We start from the raw sequence: 21,900 nt of genomic DNA, 5'->3' as shown, positions 1-21,900 counted from the left end.
GAGGGTGTGGGACCGGGGAGGAGCAACGGTGTCGATACAGCTTTATCTATAAAGTGTTACACATTGTATTAATGCACTGTTACTGTAATGAGATTTGTTCTTTAAACGCCACCACGTGAGCACCAAGCTATTTCCACATTTTCATTTTTTGTGCCCCCTCAGCCCTAAGCGGGAGGGGAGAGGGGCGTCAGACGATACTGCTGCCCTCGGACTGCCGAGGACGCAAAGCTAGACCTAAAACCCTGGGAAAGCGAGGTCAGAGTCCTGCATCCGCCCTTCCCGCACCCCGTGGCACCTTTTCCTTCTCCTCACAGCTGAGGGGCTTCCCGGGAGGCTCTTCCATCGGGCAGGCGACAGAACGAAAAGAGCAGCCGTCGCCGACCCCAGGCCTGCCGACACCGGGACCCAGTTGGCCCTGGGCCGGGGAGGCGCCCCGAGAAAGAATGGGGAGCCCAGGATCGCACCCTCAGCGCGCGATCAGCTGACCCACGCGGGCCAGGCGCGCCCTAATCTCCGGCCAATTAAATCCAACGTTCGACCTGAGCACGCGCAGCCGGAGACGGCCGAGCAGTGGAGCGAGGCCGCCTAAAGGAGAGCCGAGCTGTCGATGAGTCCAAGTGGGCCACCTAGAGCGGAAGTGGAGGAGCGGCCGGAAGTAGCCGGAATCTCAGAAAGACTGACCGACTGACTCTGACAGGATCTGGGACTGAGGGAAGGAGGCGGCGGCCATGGAGTTGGGCGAGCTGCTCTACAACAAGTCCGAGTACATCGAGACGGTGCGCGGGTCCAGATATCTGTCCTCCTCTTTTCAAGCCTGCGTCCCTTTGAGGCCTGGTCGGAGTTCCCAATCTGCCCCTACCCCACCCACCCCTGTCCCTTTGGCCGTTAGTCCCGGATTATCTAGCGACGCCCCGTGTACAGTCTGGCTTTGCTGTTTACTCCGCGCATGGCCAGTTTAGGCCTTTTGTATTTATTCCTGATTTTCTCATAGGGATAAAGTGCCTTCAGGAGAATAGGACAAGTCCCATCCTGTTCATATGAATTACAGCTTGAACTTCGGGCCCTTTTACGTTGCCTTTTGTAATGTGGTAACTTGCGCCAAAAACGATTCGGTTCTTTTTTGCGGGGGGAGGGGGGCGGAGACTCTCTGTCGCCCAGGCTGGAGTGCAGTGGCGCGATCTCGGCTCACTGCAACCTCCGCCTCCCCGATTCAAGCGATTTTCCTGCCTCAGCCTCCCAAATAGCTGGGATTACAGGCGCCCGCCACCACGCCCGGCTAATTTTTGTATTTTTTGGTAGAGACGGGGTCACCATGTTGTCCAGGCTGGTGCCTAACTCGACCTCAGGTAATCGACCCGCCTCAGCCTCCCAAAGTGCTGGGATTACAGGCGTGAGCCACCGCACCCTGCCGATTTGGTTCTTTATTATCAGTATACGATATGTTTGTAAAATCTTGGAAACAGGGCAAGTGGTCAGTTAACGTTACTATTGTTATTTTGGTTTTCTTTGCATTCTGACAACTCTGATATTCATAAAGTCATTATCCTCGTTTTAAGGCCATAAAGCCCAAGTGCGGAAGTGAATGGATTTGAATCCACGTCTGTCTGATGCCACTAAGCTATAGACATTCAAATTCTGAGTTTATTCCTTGAGTCCCTAGTTTCCTTTTATTTTTTTTATTTTTTGAGACAGGGTCTCACTCTATTGCCCAGGCTGGAGTGCAGTGGTACAATCACAGCTTATTGCAGCCTCGGCCTTCCATGCTCAAGCGATCCTCCATCCTCAGCCTTCTGAGGGGCTGGGACTACAGACACGCACCACCATGCCTGGCTAATTTAAAAAAATTTTTTTTTAGAGAAGGGGGTGTCTCACTATGTTGCCCAGGCTGGTCTTGAACTCCTGGCCTCAAGGGATCCGTCTGCCTTAGCCTCTCAAAGTGCTGAGATTACAGGCGTGAGCCACCACACTCAGCCATAGTTTCCTAATCCATCATTGCTTTTTTGACATCCTGGACTCACTCCATTGTGGACAGCACCCCACTTTATGTTTTTTTCTCTGAAATGTGAGCTTTCTTGACGGAAACCTGTAGTCCAGAAACCTATTAAGTTTGCTGTCCCCGGTTTTCTGTTGTTTTCTTTTAGGCATCTGGGAACAAAGTCAGTCGCCAGTCAGTGTTGTGTGGAAGCCAGAACATCGTTCTCAACGGCAAGGTAAGGGACAAAGCCAGCTCCAGGCTGCAAACCTGAGCTTGCTTTCTGCTAATTATCACCATAGCAGGGCAGATAAAATGTTGCCATATCGCCCATTTATTGTTGTACATTTTTAATTCTCTTGTTTTTAAATTTTTTATTCTCTAAGTTGGATGTTGGATCTCCTTTTTTTTTTTGAGACAGTCTCACTCTGTCACCCAGGCTGGAGTGCAGTGGCCCCATCTCAGGTCACTGCAACCTCCGCCTCCCAGGTTCAACCAGTTCTCCTGCCTCAGCCTCCCGAGTAGCTGGGATTACAGGCACCTGCCACCAAGCCTGGCTAATATTTTGTATTTTTAGTAGAGACAGGGTTTCACCATGTTGTCTAGGCTGGTCTCGAACTCCTGCCCTCAAGTGATCCACCCATCTTGGCCTCCCAAAGTGCTGGGATTATAGGCGTGAGCCACTGCGCCTGGCCTAAGTTGGATCTCTTGAATGCAAAAAGGTTCAATAAGAGGCAACAGAAAACCTTTTTTCTTTTATGCCAGGAACAAAATACAGTGGTACCTAGAACCAACATTATTTTATGATATTATAGTGTGCATTAAACTACTAGGCACAAAGTGTAATAGGTAATGAAGTATTTGAAGATAGAAACTAAAGTAATACTTATAAAATTATCTCTTTAGTAAAAATTAATAATTCACTATTAACTGAAACTCTTAAAATGAATGTGACAATTGGAAAAGATATTAAAGTATGAGACAAATATGCAAAGTGGAATCTGAAAGACTGAGAATCTTGTAATCCAAATAAATTACAATAGCAAAGAGACGAGTATAAACTTGGAAGAGAAAATATCACAAGGTATATTTGAGCTTGACAAACAGTGAAGTTCATAGTTGTTTTCCTGCCATCTGGAACACTCAATTTTGAAATTACTTTTTCTGTAAATATTACATCTCTAACTTCCAGAAGGAAAATAGTCTCATTATAACCAAGAAATCACAAATATTTTCAGAAGACAATTAGTCTCCATTAAGCCTGTCATACCAAGGAATTAAGTGGAAAAGAAATATAATTTGGTTATTGCTGCTCAGACATACTGTTTCTTTTTGTTTGTTTGTTTGGTTCTTTTTTTTTGAGACAGAGTCTTGCTCTGTCACCCAGGTCAGAGTACAGTGGCAGGATCTTGGCTCACTGCAACCTCCACCTCCTGGCGTCAAGTGATTCTCCTGCCTCAGCCCCCGAGTAGCTGGGATTACAGGCTCCTGCCATCACACCCACCGAATTTTTGTATTTTTGTTTTTTGAGACAGAGTCTCGCTCTGTCGCCCAGGCTGGAGTGCAGTGGTGTGATCTCGGCTCACTACAAGCTCCGCCTCCCAGGTTCACGTCATTCTCCTGCCTCAGCCTCCTGAGTAGCTAGGAGTACAGGCACCTGCCACCGTGCCCAGCTATTTTTTTGTATTTTTAGTAGAGATGGGGTTTCACTGTGTTAGCCAGGATGGTCTCAATCTCCTGACCTTGTGATCTGCCCACCTTGGCCTCCCAAAGTGCTGGGATTACAGGAGTGAGCCACTGTGCCCGGCCTAATTTTTGTATTTTTAGTAGAGACGGGGTTTCACCATGTTGGCCAGGCTGGTCTTGAACTCCTAATCTCAGATGATCCATCCACGTCACCCTCCCAAAGTGCTGGGATTACAGGCATGAGCCACTGCGCCCGGCCCAAGACTTTTTTTGTTACGGTGAACTATATATAACAAAATTTGCCATTTTAACAATTTTTTAAAAAAATTTTATTATTTGAGAAAGTCACCCAGGCTGGAGTGAAGTGGTGCCATCTCAGTCGCCACAGCCTCCACCTCTTGGCTTCAAGTATTCTCATGCCTCAGCCTCCCTGTAGCTGGGACTACAGGTACACGCCACCACACTAGGCTAATTTTTGTATTTTTAGTAGAGACAGGGTTTTGCCACGTTGACCAGGCTGGCCTCAAACTCTTGGCCTCAAGTGATCCACCCGCGTTGGCCTCCCAAAATACTGGGATTGCAAGCGTGAGCCACTGCACCCAGCCTAACTATATATATATATATATATATATATTTTTTTTTTTTTTTTTTTTTTGATACGGAGTTTCCCTCTTGTTGCCCAGGCTGGAGTGCAATGGTGCAATCTCGGCTCACCACAACCTCCGCCTCCCAGGTTCAAGTGATTCTCCTGCCTCAGACTCCCCAGCAGCTGGGATAACAGGCATGTGCCACCATACCCAGCTAATTTTATATTTTTAATACAGGCGGAGTTTCTCCACATTGGTCAGGCTGGTCTTGAACTCCTGACCTCAGATGATCTGCCCTCCTCAGCCTCCCAAAGTGCTGGAATTACAGGCGTGAGCCACTGCGCCCAGCCTTAGCAATTTTTAAGTGTACAATTAATTGGCATTAATTACATTCACAATGTTGTGCAACCATCTCCACTATCCATTTCCAAAACTTTTTTCATCACCCCAAATAAAAACTCTACACATTAAGGAATAAATGCCCATCCCTACTTCCTTCCATTGCTGATAGCCTGAATCTACTTTCTGTCTCTATGAATTTGCCTATTCTAGATATTTCATATAAGTGGAATCATATAATATTTGTCCTTTTTGTCTGGCTTATTTCACTTAGCGTAAGGTTTTCAAGGTTCATCCTTGTTTTTTTTTTTTTTTTTTTTTTGAGACAGAGTCTCGCTTAGTCGCCCAGGCTGGAGTGCAGTGGCGCGATCTCGGCTCACTGCAAGCTCCGCCTCCCGGGTTCACGCCATTCTCCTGCCTCAGCCTCCCGAGTAGCTGGGACTACAGGCGCCCGCCGCCTCGCCCGGCTAATTTTTTGCATTTTTAGTAGAGACGGGGTTTCACCGTGTTAGCCAGGATGGTCTCGATCTCCTGACCTCGTGATCCACCCGCCTCGGCCTCCCAAAGTGCTGGGATTACAGGCGTGAGCCACCGCGCCCGGCCAGTTCATCCTTGTTAAAGCACATCAGAACTTCATTCCTTTCCATAGTGGAGTAATTTTCCATAGTGGAGTAATATTCCATTGTATGTATATACCACATTTCATTATCTGTTCATCTGTTGATAGGCACTTGGATTGTTTCTACCCTTTGGCTATTGTGAATAATGCTGCAGTGAACACTGATGTGCAGGTATCTGTTCGCGTCCCAGTCTTCAGGTTTTTTGAGTATATACCTAGGAGTGTAAATACTCAATACTTAATTTGGCAATGTTTGGTATATACAAAAGAGTATGATTGCTGGGACAAATGGTAAGTCTGTGTTAAACTTTTTGGGAAACTGCCAAACTTTTTTCCGAAATGGCTACACCATTTTACATTTCCACCAGCATTGTGCAGGGTTCCAATTTCTCCACATCTTTACCAACACTAGTTATTTTCTGGGTTTTTTTTTTTTTTTTTTTTTTTTTTGGATTATGGCCATCCAAGGGGGTATAAAATGGTATCTCCTTGTGGTTTTGATTTGTATTTCCTTAATGATTAATGATGTTGAACATCTTTGAATGTTGCTTATTGGTCATCTGTACATCTTCTTTAGAGAAATGTCTGTTCAGTCCTTTTCCTATTTTTATATTGTGTTGTCTTTTTCTTACTGAGTTCTAGGAGTTCTTTATACATTCTGGATATTAAACACTTATCAGATATATGATTTGCAAATGCCTGCTTCCTTTCTGTAGATTTTGTGCATCCCCTTGATGCACAAAAGTTTTTAATTTTGAAGTCTGGTTTATCTGTTTTTTCTTTTGTTGCTTGTGTTTTTGGTGTCATATTAAGAATCCAAATTTATGGCCATGAAGATTTACTGCCGTGTTTTCCTCTAACAGTGTTAGTGGTCTTAGTGCTTGTGTTTAGGTCATTGATCCATTTTGAGTTACATTTTTTTTTTTTTTTCCCCAATGACATGGAGTTTCCCTCTCATTGTCCAGGCAATCTTGGCTCACTGCAACCTCCACCTCCTGGGTTCAAGTGATTCTCCTGCCTCAGCCTCCCGAGTAGCTGGGATTACAGGCATGTGCCATCACGCCTGGCTAATTTTTTTTTTTTTTTTTTTTTGAGACGGAGTCTCGCTCTGTCGCCCAGGCTGGAGTGCAGTGGCCGGCTCTCAGCTCACTGCAAGCTCCGCCTCCTGGGTTCACGCCATTCTCCTGCCTCAGCCTCCCAAGTAGCTGGGACTACAGGCGTCCACCACCTCGCCTGGCTAGTTTTTTGTATTTTTTTTAGTAGAGACGGGGTTTCACCGTGTTAGCCAGGATGGTCTTGATCTCCTGACCTCGTGATCCGCCCGTCTCGGCCTCCCAAAGTGCTGGGATTACAGGCTTGAGCCACCGCGCCCGGCCACACCTGGCTAATTTTATATTTTTAGTAGAGATGGGGTTTCTCCGTATTGGTCAGGCTGGTCTCAAACTCCTGACCTCAGGTGATCTACTAGCCTCGGCCTCCCAAAGTGCCGGGATTACAGGCATGAACCACTGTACCCGGCTTGAGTTAATTTTTTTTTATGGTTTGAGGTAGGGGTCTAACTTAGTTCTTTTGAATGTAGAAATACAGTTATCCTGGCACCGTTTGTTGAAAATACTATTGTTTCCCTGTTGAATGGTCTTGGCACTCTTCTAGAAAATCAATTAGTCATAGATGAATGGATTTATTTGTGGACTCTCAATTCTGTTTGGTTGGTCTGTATGACTATCTTTATGGAACACTGCACTGTTTTGATTATTATAGCTTTGTAATAAGTTTTCTGTTTTTTTGTTTTTGTTTTTGAGACAGAGTCTGGCTCTGTCACCCAGGCTGGAGTGCAGTGGCATGATCTCAGCTTACTGCAACTTCTGTCTCTCAGGTTCAAGTGATTCTCTTGCCTCAGCCTCCTGAATAGCTGGGATTACAGGCACGTGCCACCATGCTAGAGACCAGGTTTTGCCGTTTTGGTCAGGCTGGTCTCCAACTCCTGACCTCATGTGATCCACCCGCCTTGGCCTACCAAAGTAGTGGGATTATAGGTGTGAACCACTGCGCTCGGCCTACTGTAATAAGTTTTTAATCATGAATTATGAGTCTTCCATGTTTGTACTTTTATAAGATTGTTTTGCCTATTGAGGGCTATTTGCTTTTTGGGGGGGGGGGTGTTGGGGGGGTGGATAGAGTATTGCCCTGTTGCCCAGGCTGGAGTGCAGTGGCAGGATCTTGGCTCACTGCAGCCTCTGCTTCCCAGGTTCAAACAATTGTCCTGCCTCAGCCTCTCCAGTACCTGGGATTACAGGTGCGCACCTCCATGCCCGGCTAATTTTTGTATTTTTAGTAGAGACGGGGTTTTACCATATTGGCCAGGCTGGTCTTGAACTCCTGACCTCAGGTTATCTGCCCGCCTCAGCCTCCCAAAGTGCTGGGATTACAGGCATGAGCCACCATGCCTGACTGCCTTTTGCTTTTTAAAGATGTTTACTTTGGCAATATTTTGGGTATACAAAAGAATATATGTGACATATATGTTATAAAGCATAAAATTAAATCAACACCAGTGAACCCTATACCCAACTGAAGAATTGGAACATAATCGGTGTACAATAAGTACTATTTTTATGTTCCTCCCCATTCCTATTTTTGCCACCCTCCAAGAGAAAACTGCTGTCCTGATTTTGCGTCTTATAAATTCTTTATTATTTAAACAAATTTTCCACATATCCCTAAATAATATATATTGTTTAACTTGGTTTCCTGTGATTTATTTTGATTTTAAAAATCTTTATTTTATTTATTTGTTTATTTGTTACTTTTTTTGAGACAGGGTCTCACTTTGTTGCCCAGGCTAGAGTGCAGTGGCACAGTCATAGCTCACTGCAGTCTTGACCTTCCAGGCCAGGCTCAGGCGAACCTCCCACCTCAGCTTCCCAAGTAGCTTGTACTACGGGCATACACCACCATTGCCGGCTAATTTTGTTTTTCTTTTTTTTTTTGAGACAATCTCACTGTCACCCAGGCTAGAGTACAGTGGTGTGATCTCAGCTCACTGCAATCTCCACGTACTTGGTTGAAGTGATTCTCATGCCTCAATCTCCTGAATAGCTGGGATTACAGGTGCACACCACCATGTCTGGCTAGTTTTTGTATGTTTAATAGAGATGGTGTTTATCCATGTTGGTCAGGCTGGTCTCGAACTCCTGACCTCTACCAAAGTGCTGGGATTACAGGTGTGGGCCACCACACCTGGCCGTATTTGTAGTTTTTTAGGAACCTTCATACTGTTCTCCATAGTGGCTGTACTAGTTTACATCCCACCAACAGTGTATAAGAGTTAACTTTTCTCCAAATCCTCACTAGTATCTGATATTTTTTGTCTTTATGATAAGCATCCTAACTGCGGTGAGACGATACCTCATTGTGGTCTTAATTTGCCTTTCCCTGATGATTAGTGATTTTTTGTTTGTTTGTTTGTTTGTTTGTTTTTTCAGACAGAGTCCTGCTCCGTTGCCATGCTAGAGTGCAGTGGCCTTATGTCAGCTTACTGCAACCTCTGCCTGCCAGGTTCAAGCAATTCTCCTGTCTCAGCCTCCTGAGTTGCTGGGACTACAGGTGCACACCACCACGCCTGGCTAATTTTTTTGTATTTTTAGTAGAGACGATGTTTTACCATATTAGTCAGGCTGGCCTCGAACTCCTGACCTCAGGTGATCCACCTGCCTCAGCCTCCCAAACTGCTGGGATTAAAGGTGTGAGCCACTGTGCCTGGCTGATTAGTGATGTTTAGTGAACATTTAAAAATATATATTTGTTGGCCATTAGTTTGTCTTTTGAGAAATGTCTATTCAAGTCATTTGCCCATTTAAAAATCAGATTGTTTGGGTTTTTTTGCAGTTGAGATGTTTGAGTTCCTTGTATTAATATATTCTGGATATTCTGTCTTTGAAGAGTAGTTTGAAGATATGTTCTGCCATATTTTCATTCTGTTGATTGTTTCCTATGCTGTGCAGGATCATTTTAGTTTGATATAATCCCATTTATTTATTTGCTTTTGTTGTCTCTGCTTTTGAAGTCTTATTCATCTTTTCCAAGACCAGTGTCTTTAAGCATTTCCCCTATGTTTTCTTCTAGTAGTTTATAGTCCCAGGCCTTCCATTTAGATCTTCAATTCATTTTGAGTTATAGACCAGGCACAGTGGCTCACACCTATAATCCCAACTCTTTGGGAGGCTGAGGCGGGCGGATCACTTGAGGGCAGGAGTTCAATACCAGCCTGGCCAACATGGTGAAACCCATCTTTACTAAAAATAGAAAAAGATTAGCTGTGTGTGGTGGTGCATGCTTGTAATCCCAGCTACTCAGGAGGCTGAGCCATGAGAATCACTTGAACCCAGGAGGCAGAGGTTGTAGTGAGTCGAGATGGTGTCACTGCACTCCAGCCTGGGCAACAGAGTGAGACTCTGTCTCAAAAAAAAAAAAAAAAAAGAAAAAAAAATTCATTTTGAGTTGATTTTTGTATAGGGTGACAGGTGTGGGGTCTACTTCTGCTTATGGATATGCTATTTTCCCAGCACCATTTATTGAAGAGACTGTCCTTTTCCAGATGAATGTTCTCGTCACCTTTGTCAAAAATCAGGTGGCTATAGATATGTGGATTAATTTCTAGGTTCTGTTCTGTTCCATTGTCCTATGTGTCTTTTTTTTAATGCCAGTATTATGCTATTTTGGTTATTGTAGCATCGCAGTAAGTCTGGCAGTGTGATACCCCCTTCAGCTGTGTTCTTTTTGTTCAGGATTACTTTGGCTATTCAGAGTCTTTGTGAATTTGAAGATATTTTTTCTATTTGTTAAGAATGCATTGAGTCTGCAGACTGCTTTGGGCAGTACTCAGCTTTTATTTCTAAGATTCATTGTGGGCTGTGCATTTTCTTTCTTTTCCTTTTTCCTTTTTTTTTTAGATGTAGTTTTGCTCTTATCGCCCAGGCTGGAGTGCAATGGCACGATCTTGACTCACTGCAACCTCTACCTCCCAAGTTCAAGCGATTCTCCTGCCTCAGCCTCCTGGGTAGCTGGGATTACAGGTGGCTGCCACCACATCATCAGCTAATTTTTTTTTCTTTTTTTGTGTGTGTGTTTTTAGTAGAGACAGGGTTTCACCGTGTTGGCCAGGATGGTCTCAAACTCCTGACCTCAGGTGACTGACCACCTTGGCCTCCCAAAGTGCTGGGATTATAGGCGTGAGCCACTGTGCCCGGCCAGTATGTGCATTTTCACTGCTGTGTACAGTTCCACTTATCCACCCTCCTGTTTGTGGAAAGTTATTTTGTTTCTAGTTTTTTGCTATTATGAACAGTCCATTTATATTTCTATCCCTTCTCTTTCAGAACTTTGTCATTTCTGTTTTCCTGAGCCCATAAATCAGATGTCACAGTGCCTGCAGGGATAGAAAGAGTGTGAACAATAGGGAGTGGTGGGGCCTGGTGAACTGGAGAATGTGACCAATCTAAGCCCAAGCTGGTTGTTACTGTGTGGGAATACAGGCCCATGTGGCAACAATCAGCTTTCCAGAGCTTCTGATTCTTTTTCAAAAGCAACTGGAAATCTCAATTTTTAAAATGTAAGATGTTCTACTACTCAAATAGTAATGTTTAATTTTAAATGATTTGTTAAAATGCCACATGTCCTTCCTGTAGAAGATAGCTAAAAAAAGTTAAAATAAATAAATAATAAAAATGCCACATGAGCCAAACAATACAGATTTGCAAGTATAGTCCTTCAACCTCCACTTTGCTACTTGTGCCTTGCCCATTGTTGAGTTCAGTTAACTCTTTGCTTAGCTTCTGTGAAGGGCAGCTATCTCCTTTCATTTGCTTCTCTGAAGGACAGCTACCTTCTTTCATTTTAACGCCCCACTGCCTCTGTTTTGAATCTGACTTCTCTTCCTCAGCGCTACTCCTTGTGAAATAGGAAATAGGAAAAGGATTTGAGTCCATCTTCCTAAATTTCTCTGACCACCTGCGATACCATTTACTTCCTTTGTGTGTGTTTGCTTCTTTAGTTGGTGTATAGTTTAGGCTGACAAACAGACTTATGTGGATGTTCTTTATTTCCACATTAAGCTTGTTGTACTTATTTAAAACACAATAAAACAACCACCATCACCAAATACCCAGAACTCTTGGAATTCTGTTTTCCTCCAAAAGAAAAGGAAACCATTTTCTCTGATCGTAGGTGGAAACATGAAAGTGAAAACAATAATTTAAGTAAATTAAGACTCTTAGATGAAGGGAGTTCATACTAGAAATAGATAATCTCTTTAAGCTTGAAGAATACATCTTTTGAAAACCAAAGTGGGCCGGGCGCGGTGGCTCAAGCCTGTAATCCCAGCACTTTGGGAGGCCGAGGCGGGTGGATCACGAGGTCAGGAGATCGAGACTATCCTGGCTAACACGGTGAAACCCCGTCTCTACTAAAAAAAATACAAAAAACTAGCTGGGCGTGGTGGCGGGCGCCTGTAGTCTCAGCTACTTGGGAGGCTGAGGCGGGAGAATGGCGTGAACCCGGGAAGCGGAGCTTGCAGTGAGCCGAGATCACGCCACTGCACTCCAGCCTGGGAGACACAGCGAGACTCCGTCTCAAAAAAAAAAAAAAAAAAAAGAAAACCAAAGTGGCTGGGCATGGTGGCTCATACCTGTAATCCCAGCAATTTGCGAGACCAAGGCGGGCGGATTACCTGAGGTCAGGAGTTTGAGAGTAGCCTGGCCAACATGGTGAAACCCCATCTCTACTAAAAATACAAAAATTCGCCGAGTGTGGTGGCACATGCCTATAATCCCAGCTACTCAGGAGGCTGAGGCAGGAGAATCACTTGAACCTGGGAGGCAGAGGTTGCAGTGAGGTGAGATCACACCACTGTGCCCCAGCCTGAGCAACAAAGTAAGACTCCATCTCAAAAAATAAAACTAAAAAAGAAAACCAAAAGAACTGTAATGTTCATAATCAGCAGCAGATGTGGAAGTTCTTTTTTATGAGTACAAGTTTCGTAGACGGTACATATGCAGTTGAGATTAGTAAGCTTTTCCAGGTATGAGTCTGTTTCTTTTTTGGTGTCCTTCAGAGTTAGGTGTTCAGGCTAGTGATAAATCTAAATTCACCTATATGTCAGGAGTTCCCCCACCTACCTCCCTAGCCTGACCTTCTGTCCTTGACCTCAGACGTTTATTTACAACTGCCTGTTGATCATCCCATAGCTATCTCAAATTCAACATTTCAAAATTTAATTGGTAATCCTCATAATTGCTTACCCTATTGTAAATTCTCTTTGTCTTACCTCCCAACAGCCAAACAGTCACCAAGTCATATAGATTCTCTTCTTTCTTTTCTTTTTAAACATTTCATTATGGAACTAAAACCGATCATCTTTATTGAGGTATAATTTGCATACAATAAATGTATCCATTTTGAGTGTGCAATTTGACAAGTTTTGACTGATGGGTACATCTGTGCAACCATTACTACAATCAAGATATAGAATACATTTCTATTACTCTAGTTTCCTTGTGCCCCTTTGCAGTCAATCCTCTACCCTTGTACCCTTGCCCCAGGCAACCACCAATATAAAATTAATATAGATTAGTTTTGCATTTTCTGAAGTTTCATATAATTAGAATCACAAGCCCTTTTTTAAAATAATTTTTTATGGATATATAATAGATGTACATATTTTGGGGGCACATGATAATACATTTATAAAATTTATAAAGATACGATCAGTTTTGGTCAGACGTGGTGGCCCACACCTGTAATCCCAGCACTTTCAGAGGCCATGGTAGAAAGATCTCTTGAGCCCGGGATTTCAAAACCAACCTGGGCAACATAGGGAGACCCCCATCTCTACAAATAAAAAAAATTAGCTGGGCTTGGTGGTGTACACCTGTGGTCCCAGCTGCTTGGGAAGCTGAGCTGGGAGGATCACTCAAGCCTGGGAGGTCGAGGCTGCAGTGAGCCATGATGGCACCACTGTACTCCAGCCTGGGCGGCAGAGTGAGATCCTGTCCCCCAAAAAATGAAAAAAATAAAAACTCAGTGTAATTGGGATATTCATCACCTTAAATATTTGTCTTTATGCTAGAAACAATAAAATTATTTCCCTCTAGGGTAGCCAAGGCAATCTTGAGCAAAAAGAACAAAGTTGGAGGCATCACGCTACCTGACTTCCAACTGTACTACAGGGCTATGGTAACCAAAACAGCGTGTTGCTGGTACAAGAACAGACACATAGAACAATGGAACAGAATAGAGAACCCAGAAATAAGACCACACACCTACAACTATCTGGTCTTCATCAAACCTGCCAAAAACAAGCAATGAGGAAAGGATTCCCTATTCAATAAATGGTGCTTGGATAACTGGCTAGCCATATGGAGAAAATTGAAACTGGACCCCTTCCTTACACCATATACAAAAATCAACTCAAGATAGATTTAAAACCCAAAACTCTAAAAATCCTGGAAGACAACCTATCCAGTACCATTCAGGACATAGGCACAGGCAGAGATTTCATGATGAAGATGCCAAAAGCGATTGCAACAAAGCGAAAGTTGACAAATGAGATCTGATTAAACTAAAGAGATTCTGCACAGCAAAAGAAACTATTAACAGAGTAAACAGACATCCTACAGAATGGGAGAAAATTTTTGCAAACTGTGCATCTGACAAAGGTCTAATATCCAGCATCTAAAGGAATTAAACAAATTTGCAAGTAGAAAACAATCCCATTTAAAAAGTGGGCAACGGACATGAACAGACACTTTTCAGAAGCAGACATACAACAATCATGACAAAAAGCTCAATATCACTGATCATTAGAGAAGTGCAAATCAAAACCACTAGTTACCATCTCACACCAGTCAGAATAGCTGTTGTTAAAAAGTCAAAAAATAACAGATGCTGGTAAGGTTGTGGAGAAAAAGAAGCGTTTACATACTGTTAGTGGGAGTGTAACCATTGTGGAAGACAGTGTGGTGATTCCTCAGAGACCTAAAGACAGAAATACCATTTGACCCAGCAATCCCATTACTGGTTATATACCCAAAGGAATATAAATCATTCTGTTATAAAGACATATACACATATATATTCATTGCAACACTATTCACAATAGCAAAGACATGGGATCAACCTAAATGCTCATCATTGCAACACTATTCACAATAGCAAAGACATGGGATCAACCTAAATGCTCATCAATGATAGACTGGATAAAGAAAATGTGGTACGTACACCATGGAATACAATGCAGCCATAAAAAAGAATGAGATCATGTTTTTTGCAGGGATATGGATGGAACTGGAGGCTAAATGATGGACATATAGAGGGGAACAACACACACTGGGGCCTATGGGAACGGGGAGTGGGGAGGGTGCAGGAGGGAAAGGATCAGGAAAAATTACTGATAGGTACTAGGCTTAATACCTGGGTGATGAAATAATATGTACAACAAACCTCCATGACACAAGTTTACCTATTTAACAAACCTGCATATGTACCCCTGAACTTAAAAGTTAAAAAAAAAATATTTCCTTCTAGCTATTTTGAAATATATAATAGATTACTGTAATCTATTGTCACCTACTGACCTATCAAATGCTAGGTCTTATTTCTTATTTCATCTATCAAGCTGTATATTTGTACCCATTAATCAACCCCTCCTCCTTCCCGCTACCTTTCTTGGCCTCTGGTAACCACCATTCTACTCTCTGTCTTGAAATCTACTTTTTTAGTGCCCACGTATGAGTGAGAACATGTGATATTTGTCTTTCTGTGCTTGACTTATTTAATATAATAACCTCCAGTTCCATCCATGTTGCTGCAAGTGACAGGATTTCATTCTTTTTTATGACTGAATAATATTCCATTATGTATATATACTACATTTTCTTCACTTGATCTTAGCCAAAAGGCCAAGAAGCAGTGTATACCACATTTTCTTTATCCATTCACCCATTAATGGATATCTGGGTTAGAATCATATGCTCTTTTATGTCAAGCTTTTTTCACGCAGCGTAATGTTTTTGAGATGTATCCATCTTGTTGTGTATAGTAGCAGATTATTATTTTTTTCTTTTTATAGCTAAACATTATCATTATGGAACTTTTAAGACATGTACCAAAGTAGAGTGGATATAATGAATTCCCATAAAGTCGTTTACCAGCTTCCATAATTAGCAGTATTCTGACATCTTTGCTTCATCTCTAAACTCACCCTGTAAACTCAGTCCTAGTTTGACTAGGGTGGGGTAGGGAAGGCTAGAGTTTTTTATTTATTCTTATTTATTTATTTTTTCTTTTTCTGAGACAGAGTTGTACTCTGTTGCCCAGGCTGAAGTGCAGCAAGTGGCGCTATCATAGCTCACTGTAGCCTTGAATTCCTGGTGATCCTCCCACCTCAGCCTCCAGTGTACCTGGGACTATAGGCACGTGCCACCATGCCCTGCTTAATTTTTTTTTTTTTTTTTGAGACAGGGTCTCACTCTGTCACCCGGGTGGGAGTGCAGTGGCGTGATCTCAGCTCACTGCAGCCTCAACCTCCTCATGCTCAGACAATCCCCCCATCTCAGACTCCTGAGTAGCTGGGACTACAGGTGTACACCACCACATCTGGCTAATTTTTATATTTTTTGTAAAGATAGGGTTTTGCCATGTTGCCCAGGCTGGTCTCGACCTCTTGTGCTCAAGCAGTCCTCCTGCATCAGCCTCCCAAGGTACTAGAATTACAGGCATGAGCCACTGGCTGGAGTATTTTAAAACAAATTGCAAATGTCATGTTATTTCACCCACAAATACTTCAATGTGTCTTACTAATTCTTAAGGACTTAAAAATTCGGTAGAGATAGGGCATGGTGGCTCACAATTGCAATCCTAGCACTTGGGAGGCTGAAGTGAGAGAATTACTTGAGGCCAGGCGTTTGCGACCAGCCTGGGCAACATAGCAAGACTATGTCTCTACAAAAAATGAAAAGAAAAATTAGCCAGATCTGGTGGCATGTACCTGTAGTCCCAGCTACTTGGAGGCTGAGACAGAAGGATCTCTTGAGCCCAGGAGTTCAAGGTTACAGTGAACTATAATCAGGCCACTGCACTCCAACCTGAGTGACAGAGCAAGACCCTGTCTCCATAAACAAACAAAAATGAGTAGAGTATCACTGTTATCATGTTAATATTATAAAAACTCCAGTACTTCCTTAATATCATCTAATCCTCAGTCCGTATTCAGTCTTCCCAGTATCTCAGGATATCTTTTTCCAGTTGGTTTGTTCAAAGCAGAATCCAAACATGATGCTGCACACATTGTATTTGGTTGATATGTCTCTTAAGTCTCTTTTAATCTGTAACAGTTCTCTTTTCCCAACCCTTTTGTCTTTCCATGCCATTTATATGTTGCAGAAACTGGATCACTGTCCAGTTGAATTCTCCAGCTGCTGAATTTGGCTGATTATGTCTATATGGAGTTGCCTAATAAGGTCCTTATCTCCCTCCTTCCTTGAAATTGGTCGTTAAATCTAGAGGCTTAATCAGATTAATTTACTTTTATTATTAATTTATATATTTTTACGATTTATTTTTTCTTTCTATATGTATAGTTATTGCTTTAGATAAGATCCATTATAGGCTGGGTGCAGTGGCTCATGCCTATAATGCCAGCACTTTGGGAGGATTACTTGAGGTCAGGAGTTCAAGACCAGCCTAGCCAACATGGTGAAACCCTGTCTCTACTAAAAATATAAAAATGAGCCAGGCGTGGTGGTGGATGCCTGTAATTCCAGCTACTGGGGAGGCTGAGGCAGGAGAATTGCTTGAACCTGGGAGGTGGGGTTGCAGTGACCCAAGATCACGCCACTGCACTCCAGCCTGAGTGACAGAGCAAGACTCCATCTCAAAAAAAAAAAAAGACTAATTATCTATTTTTACCTTGATCCATTGTAGTCATCTAAAGGGTCAGTTTTCCTCAAGTCTCTCACCTGCATCCCCCATGCAGATGCCAGGGTGCTTCCACAGTAGTAGTAATAATATGGAAATTTACGTATGTTAATCCTCTGTTTAAAATACTGGGGCCAAGTGCAGTGTCTAATGCCTGCAATCCCAGCACTTTGGGAGACCAGAGTTGGAGGATTGATTGCATGAGCCTAGGGGTTCAAGACCAGTGTGGGCAACATAGCGAGACTCCCATCTCTACAAAACATTTAAAAATTAGTGGGATGTGGTGGCATACACCTGTAGTACCAGCTGCTCAGAAGGCTTAGGCGGGAGGATCCCTTGAGCCCAGCAGCTCAAGGTTGCAGTGAGCTATGATTGTGCCACTACACTGCAGCCTGGGCAATAGAGTGAGACCCTGTGTCTTAAAAAAAAAAATTTTTTTTTTTTGAGGCAAAATCTCACTCTTTTTGCACAGGCTGGAGTGCAATAGCATGATCTTGGCTCACTGCAACCCCTGCCTCCCAGGTTCAAGCGATTCTCATGCCTTAGCCTCCCAAGTAGCTGGGATTACTGCAGGTACCTGCCACCATGTCTGGCTAATTTTTGTATTTTTAGTAGAGATGGAGTTTCACCATGTTGGCCAGGCTGGTCTCGAACTCCTGACCTCAGGTGATCTGCCTGCTTCAGCTTCCCAAAGTGTTGGGATTACAGGTGTAAGCTACCACACCTGGCCAGAAAAAAATTTTTAATGAAATAAAATATTTTGTTGACTCTTTATATCCTCTAGGAAAAATGCCTAAGCTTCTGTGCTTAGCATACATAATTCCTCATAATCTACTTGCATGTCCCTTGCTTACTTTTTCCAGTTACAACTCCAGCATATTCACTTTTTAACCCCATTTATTTATTCAGCAGACATTTTGAGGGTGCCTACTCTTTACCAAGTATAAGGCATTAATCCTCCCAGACTTACAGGTTGTGTTACTCAGCCCCTCTCAGCAACTTCTGGGGAAGCCACATCTTACACTCTGCTGCAATGTAGCACTTAGAATCTGAGTTCAGAGGTTGGAAGATGAACCAGAACTCCATTGGGTCCACCTCTGGGAGCATGGAGCTGGAGGTAGTACTGTTAAGAAAGAAGACAAAGGTAGAGCAGCCAGAACTCTTGATAAGCAAGCAGCCAAGGCTTCGGAGGCACAAGGACCTACCTGAGTGAATCTAAAGAGACACATAAGCCAGATCTGCTTTAGGTGTTCTCACTAAGTGCTCATTCAGTGAGTTCTATTCGTGGGGGATTAAGGGCAAAGCTTATGATTTACTAGGAGCATCGCTAACTGCAGTCACTGTCATGAAGGCAGTTCTCTTTTTACCTTACAAGTTACTCCTTTTGGCAGAACATTTGTAACGTTCTGTCAGAGTGGATTGTAACATAACTCAGAATCAGTATCTCGTTATCTACTCTTTTTTGTTACGTCTTAGACTATGTTGCTAATTTTTTAAAATTTGCTTTGTCTTACAGACCATTGTGATGAATGACTGTATTATCCGAGGGGATCTGGCAAACGTAAGAGTTGGACGTCATTGTGTTGTAAAAAGTCGTAGTGTCATAAGGCCACCATTCAAGAAATTCAGCAAAGGGTATGTAATTTAATTACTTGTTCAAGTCTTGGGCAAGAAGCTGCCACTGGTGGTATGGTCCATGTGTTGAGTTGTGGTATAATGACTAGGTCCATCCTGTTGTTTGAAGCACTAAGTAAGAGTTCACCATAATGAACACAATTCTGCTGGTGGTTGTCTCAGTCTGGTTGATGATTGGTTGCCACAAACAGAATCTACTTATACACTAGCAAAAGCAAGGGGTTTCTGATCAAACAGACTGGCATATATAATGGAACCTAAGAGCAGGAAAAGGAGCAAGCCAGGCCTCACAAGGGACCGGAACCTGGAATTGGACAGCTAGCTGGAATCAAGACAGTTTTGTCTACCTATCCCTCTCTGTATCTGAGATTGTATTTTTTCTTCTATACTGCCCTTCTCTCTGCATTTCTACTTCCCTTTTCTCTCTCACAGATACCTGCCCCATTTGTTCATGGAGACTACCTTGCTGACTCACATTCTAATTTATATCATTTCTCCATTTAGGCTTCCAGCAGACACCAACTAGAGACCTTATGTGTCATTTCCAAACTCCTGAGAGAGAGAATCTGATTGGCTCACCTTAAGTATCCATGATCTGAACAGCTTTGACCCAAAGGGCAGAGTCAAGTCAGGTCCACTGATCCTTCAGTGGGAATAAAGACTATCCAAGAAAGGCCATGGACAGAGCAGGCAAACTGACCACCATAGCTGATATGGTGCTAAAAGTATTCTCTTTGCCTCTTTACCTCTCTCCTCCTTGGCTAATTGCCCTCCTGGCACCCATCTGCATTTCATCCAATAAGTCAGCAAGCATTTATTGAGTACCTTCTTCATGCCCGCAGCTAGGTTATAAGCTGAGAATATATAAAGATAGATAAAATAAGATTCCTGCCTCAAAGTTCCCAAAGTCTAGTTGTAGAAACAATTAACATAATCAGATAGTGACATGTGACAGCTACTATATGGTGTGATACACCTGTCACAGAGGTATGAACATGGTTAGGAAGGAAGAGAAAAGGGAGCAATTAACGCAAACTAATGATAATACCTAGAAGTGTATCATGCAGAAATAATCCCACATGTCCAGTAATGATATTGGATTCTAGGCTTTCCATGACATACAAGAACTGGATCAGGGAATCATTATAAAAAATTCACATGATTAGCTTTGAAGGCTATTAGGGGGAAACTTACGGTGTGACTGAAACACAACTAGAGATGTTGATTAACAGCATTATTGGGTTGGATATGGCACAGGAAAAGCACCAGGAGTGAACAAGGGTTTTATTGCTGAATGAAGGGATGTGTAAGTAGGAATAGTACATGTGAGAAATGCAGAAATATGAAAGTGTAAATAGCAAAACGTGAATAGAAGCTGAATGTGGATTTTTTTCTACCTGCATTTCATACCAGAATCAGATAATACTATCAAACTTGGAATCTTAAATTTAAAAATTAAAGAACTGTCAGTACTGCTACAGACCGTGATGAGATCAAGGAATGCATTGCTGCACAGGAGGTACAGACCAAAAATAGTAATGGTTAAGGAAGATTTAAACAAATTATAAGTTCATAGAGGACAGGTATCATCTCTGAAAAAATATTCTGAACAAAATAGAACAGAATTGGAAGGAATTAATGAGCATCTAGCACTTCATATTCATTCCAGTCCAAATATTTTACATCCCAAGGTATAGAAATTACGTATAAATGTGATCACAGAACCACTGTCAGTGACATTTGAGGAACCCTAGAGAATGGGATGGGAATGATGTCAGATATCTGGAGAAAGCCTGCTGACTCCTACTCAAAGTCAATTAAGTTTTTCCTTGTTATATGTGGTCATAACTTGATATTGTGTTTCTGTATCCCTTATCATAGTTGTCACTACTTACTATTTAATCTCTTTTCTTGATTGTAAGCTGCTCGTGGACAGGGTTCTATCTCTTTTGTCATGGTTGTAGCCCTGATTTCTAGCATTGAGTCTGGCACATAGTAGGCACTCACTGAAATCTGTGACTGAATAAATTTTTAGAATGCTGAATGTGGAAATTATAACTCATGATCCTAATGTCAATTCCCTGGAACATTATAGGGCACGTTAGTAAAAATGTGATCTGTGAGTATTTTCAAAGGAAGTGGGAATGAACAAACGTTCATTGATTTTTATTTGGTACCTGCTCTTTTAGCTTTGAAGATCTTGCCCCTCCTGCCTTAGTTTTTCCTTGCATATTTCTTTGGTGTACTATTGCAATTTTGAACTAGTAATCACGTTCATTTTCTTCAATATTGTATGATTTTTCTAGCCTGAGGTTTCTTTCCTTGCTGGGGACAGTCTTGCTAAGATGATAAAGTTCAGATTGTGATCTGTAGTTCTATAAACCTTGACCCAAAGTACATCATCTTGACCTTTCTTTGTTCATCTTCTTTTCCTCTTCTAGTGTTGCATTTTTTCCTTTACATATTGGGGACCATGTCTTTATTGAGGAAGATTGTGTGGTCAACGCAGCTCAGATTGGTTCCTACGTTCATGTTGGGAAGAACTGTGTGATTGTGAGTATGATGACTTGGCTGGCAAAGCAGCCTCACTTTCCCTCCAGCTCCTATCCCTCACATCAGTGGGACCCTGTTTCTGTGACCAAGCAGGGTAGCAGTGGTTTCGTCTTCCCATAGTTGGATTTTTCTTGACAGATATGGAATTTTTTTCAGCCGGGCATAGTGGCTCATGCCTGTAATTCCAGCTTTTTGGGAGGTTGACGTGGGTGGATCACTTGAGGTCACGAGTTTGAGACCAGTCTGGCCAACATGGTAAAACCCTGTCTCTAGAAAAATACAAAAATTAGCTGGGCATGGTGGTGCATGCCTGTAGTCCCAGCTACTCGGGAGGCTGAGGCAGGAAAATCACTTGAACCCAGGAGGCGGAGGTTGCAAAGAGCCAAGATTGCACCACTGCTTTCCAGTCTGGGCAACAAAGCGAGACACTGTCTTAAAAATAATATATGAATAAAAAGATTTGGAATATTTTCTAGACATTAATACTGGCAAGCGTTTATCAAGCCTCCTCTATGTAATGTTAAACGCTTTCCTTG

General features: G+C 42.6%; 2 protein-coding genes across 4 annotated transcripts in view; one reads left to right on the top strand and one right to left on the bottom strand.

The window, feature by feature from the left end:
* Positions 1-542, bottom strand: part of PALB2 (partner and localizer of BRCA2) — a 36,995-nt gene extending 36,453 nt beyond the window's left edge. Inside the window, exon 1 of one of the 2 annotated variants that reach the window (XM_025371257.1) lies at positions 296-542. In XM_025371257.1, the coding sequence (XP_025227042.1) occupies positions 296-343 (48 nt within the window). In that variant the 5' untranslated portion in view covers positions 344-542. The remainder of the gene's footprint in view (positions 1-295) is intronic. The other variant, XM_025371256.1, reaches the window with a different exon arrangement.
* Positions 465-21,900, top strand: part of DCTN5 (dynactin subunit 5) — a 29,212-nt gene continuing 7,776 nt past the window's right edge. For both annotated transcript variants that reach the window (XM_025371263.1, XM_025371264.1), the window contains exons 1-4: positions 465-776; positions 2,142-2,210; positions 18,693-18,811; positions 21,253-21,364. In XM_025371263.1, coding sequence (XP_025227048.1) covers positions 729-776; positions 2,142-2,210; positions 18,693-18,811; positions 21,253-21,364 — 348 coding nt within the window. In that variant the 5' untranslated portion in view covers positions 465-728. The remainder of the gene's footprint in view (positions 777-2,141; positions 2,211-18,692; positions 18,812-21,252; positions 21,365-21,900) is intronic.

Source organism: Theropithecus gelada, chromosome 20 (assembly GCF_003255815.1).
Source record: "Theropithecus gelada isolate Dixy chromosome 20, Tgel_1.0, whole genome shotgun sequence".
In the NCBI taxonomy this organism is placed as follows: domain Eukaryota; kingdom Metazoa; phylum Chordata; class Mammalia; order Primates; family Cercopithecidae; genus Theropithecus; species Theropithecus gelada.
This window is presented reverse-complemented; position numbering and strand designations above follow the sequence as displayed.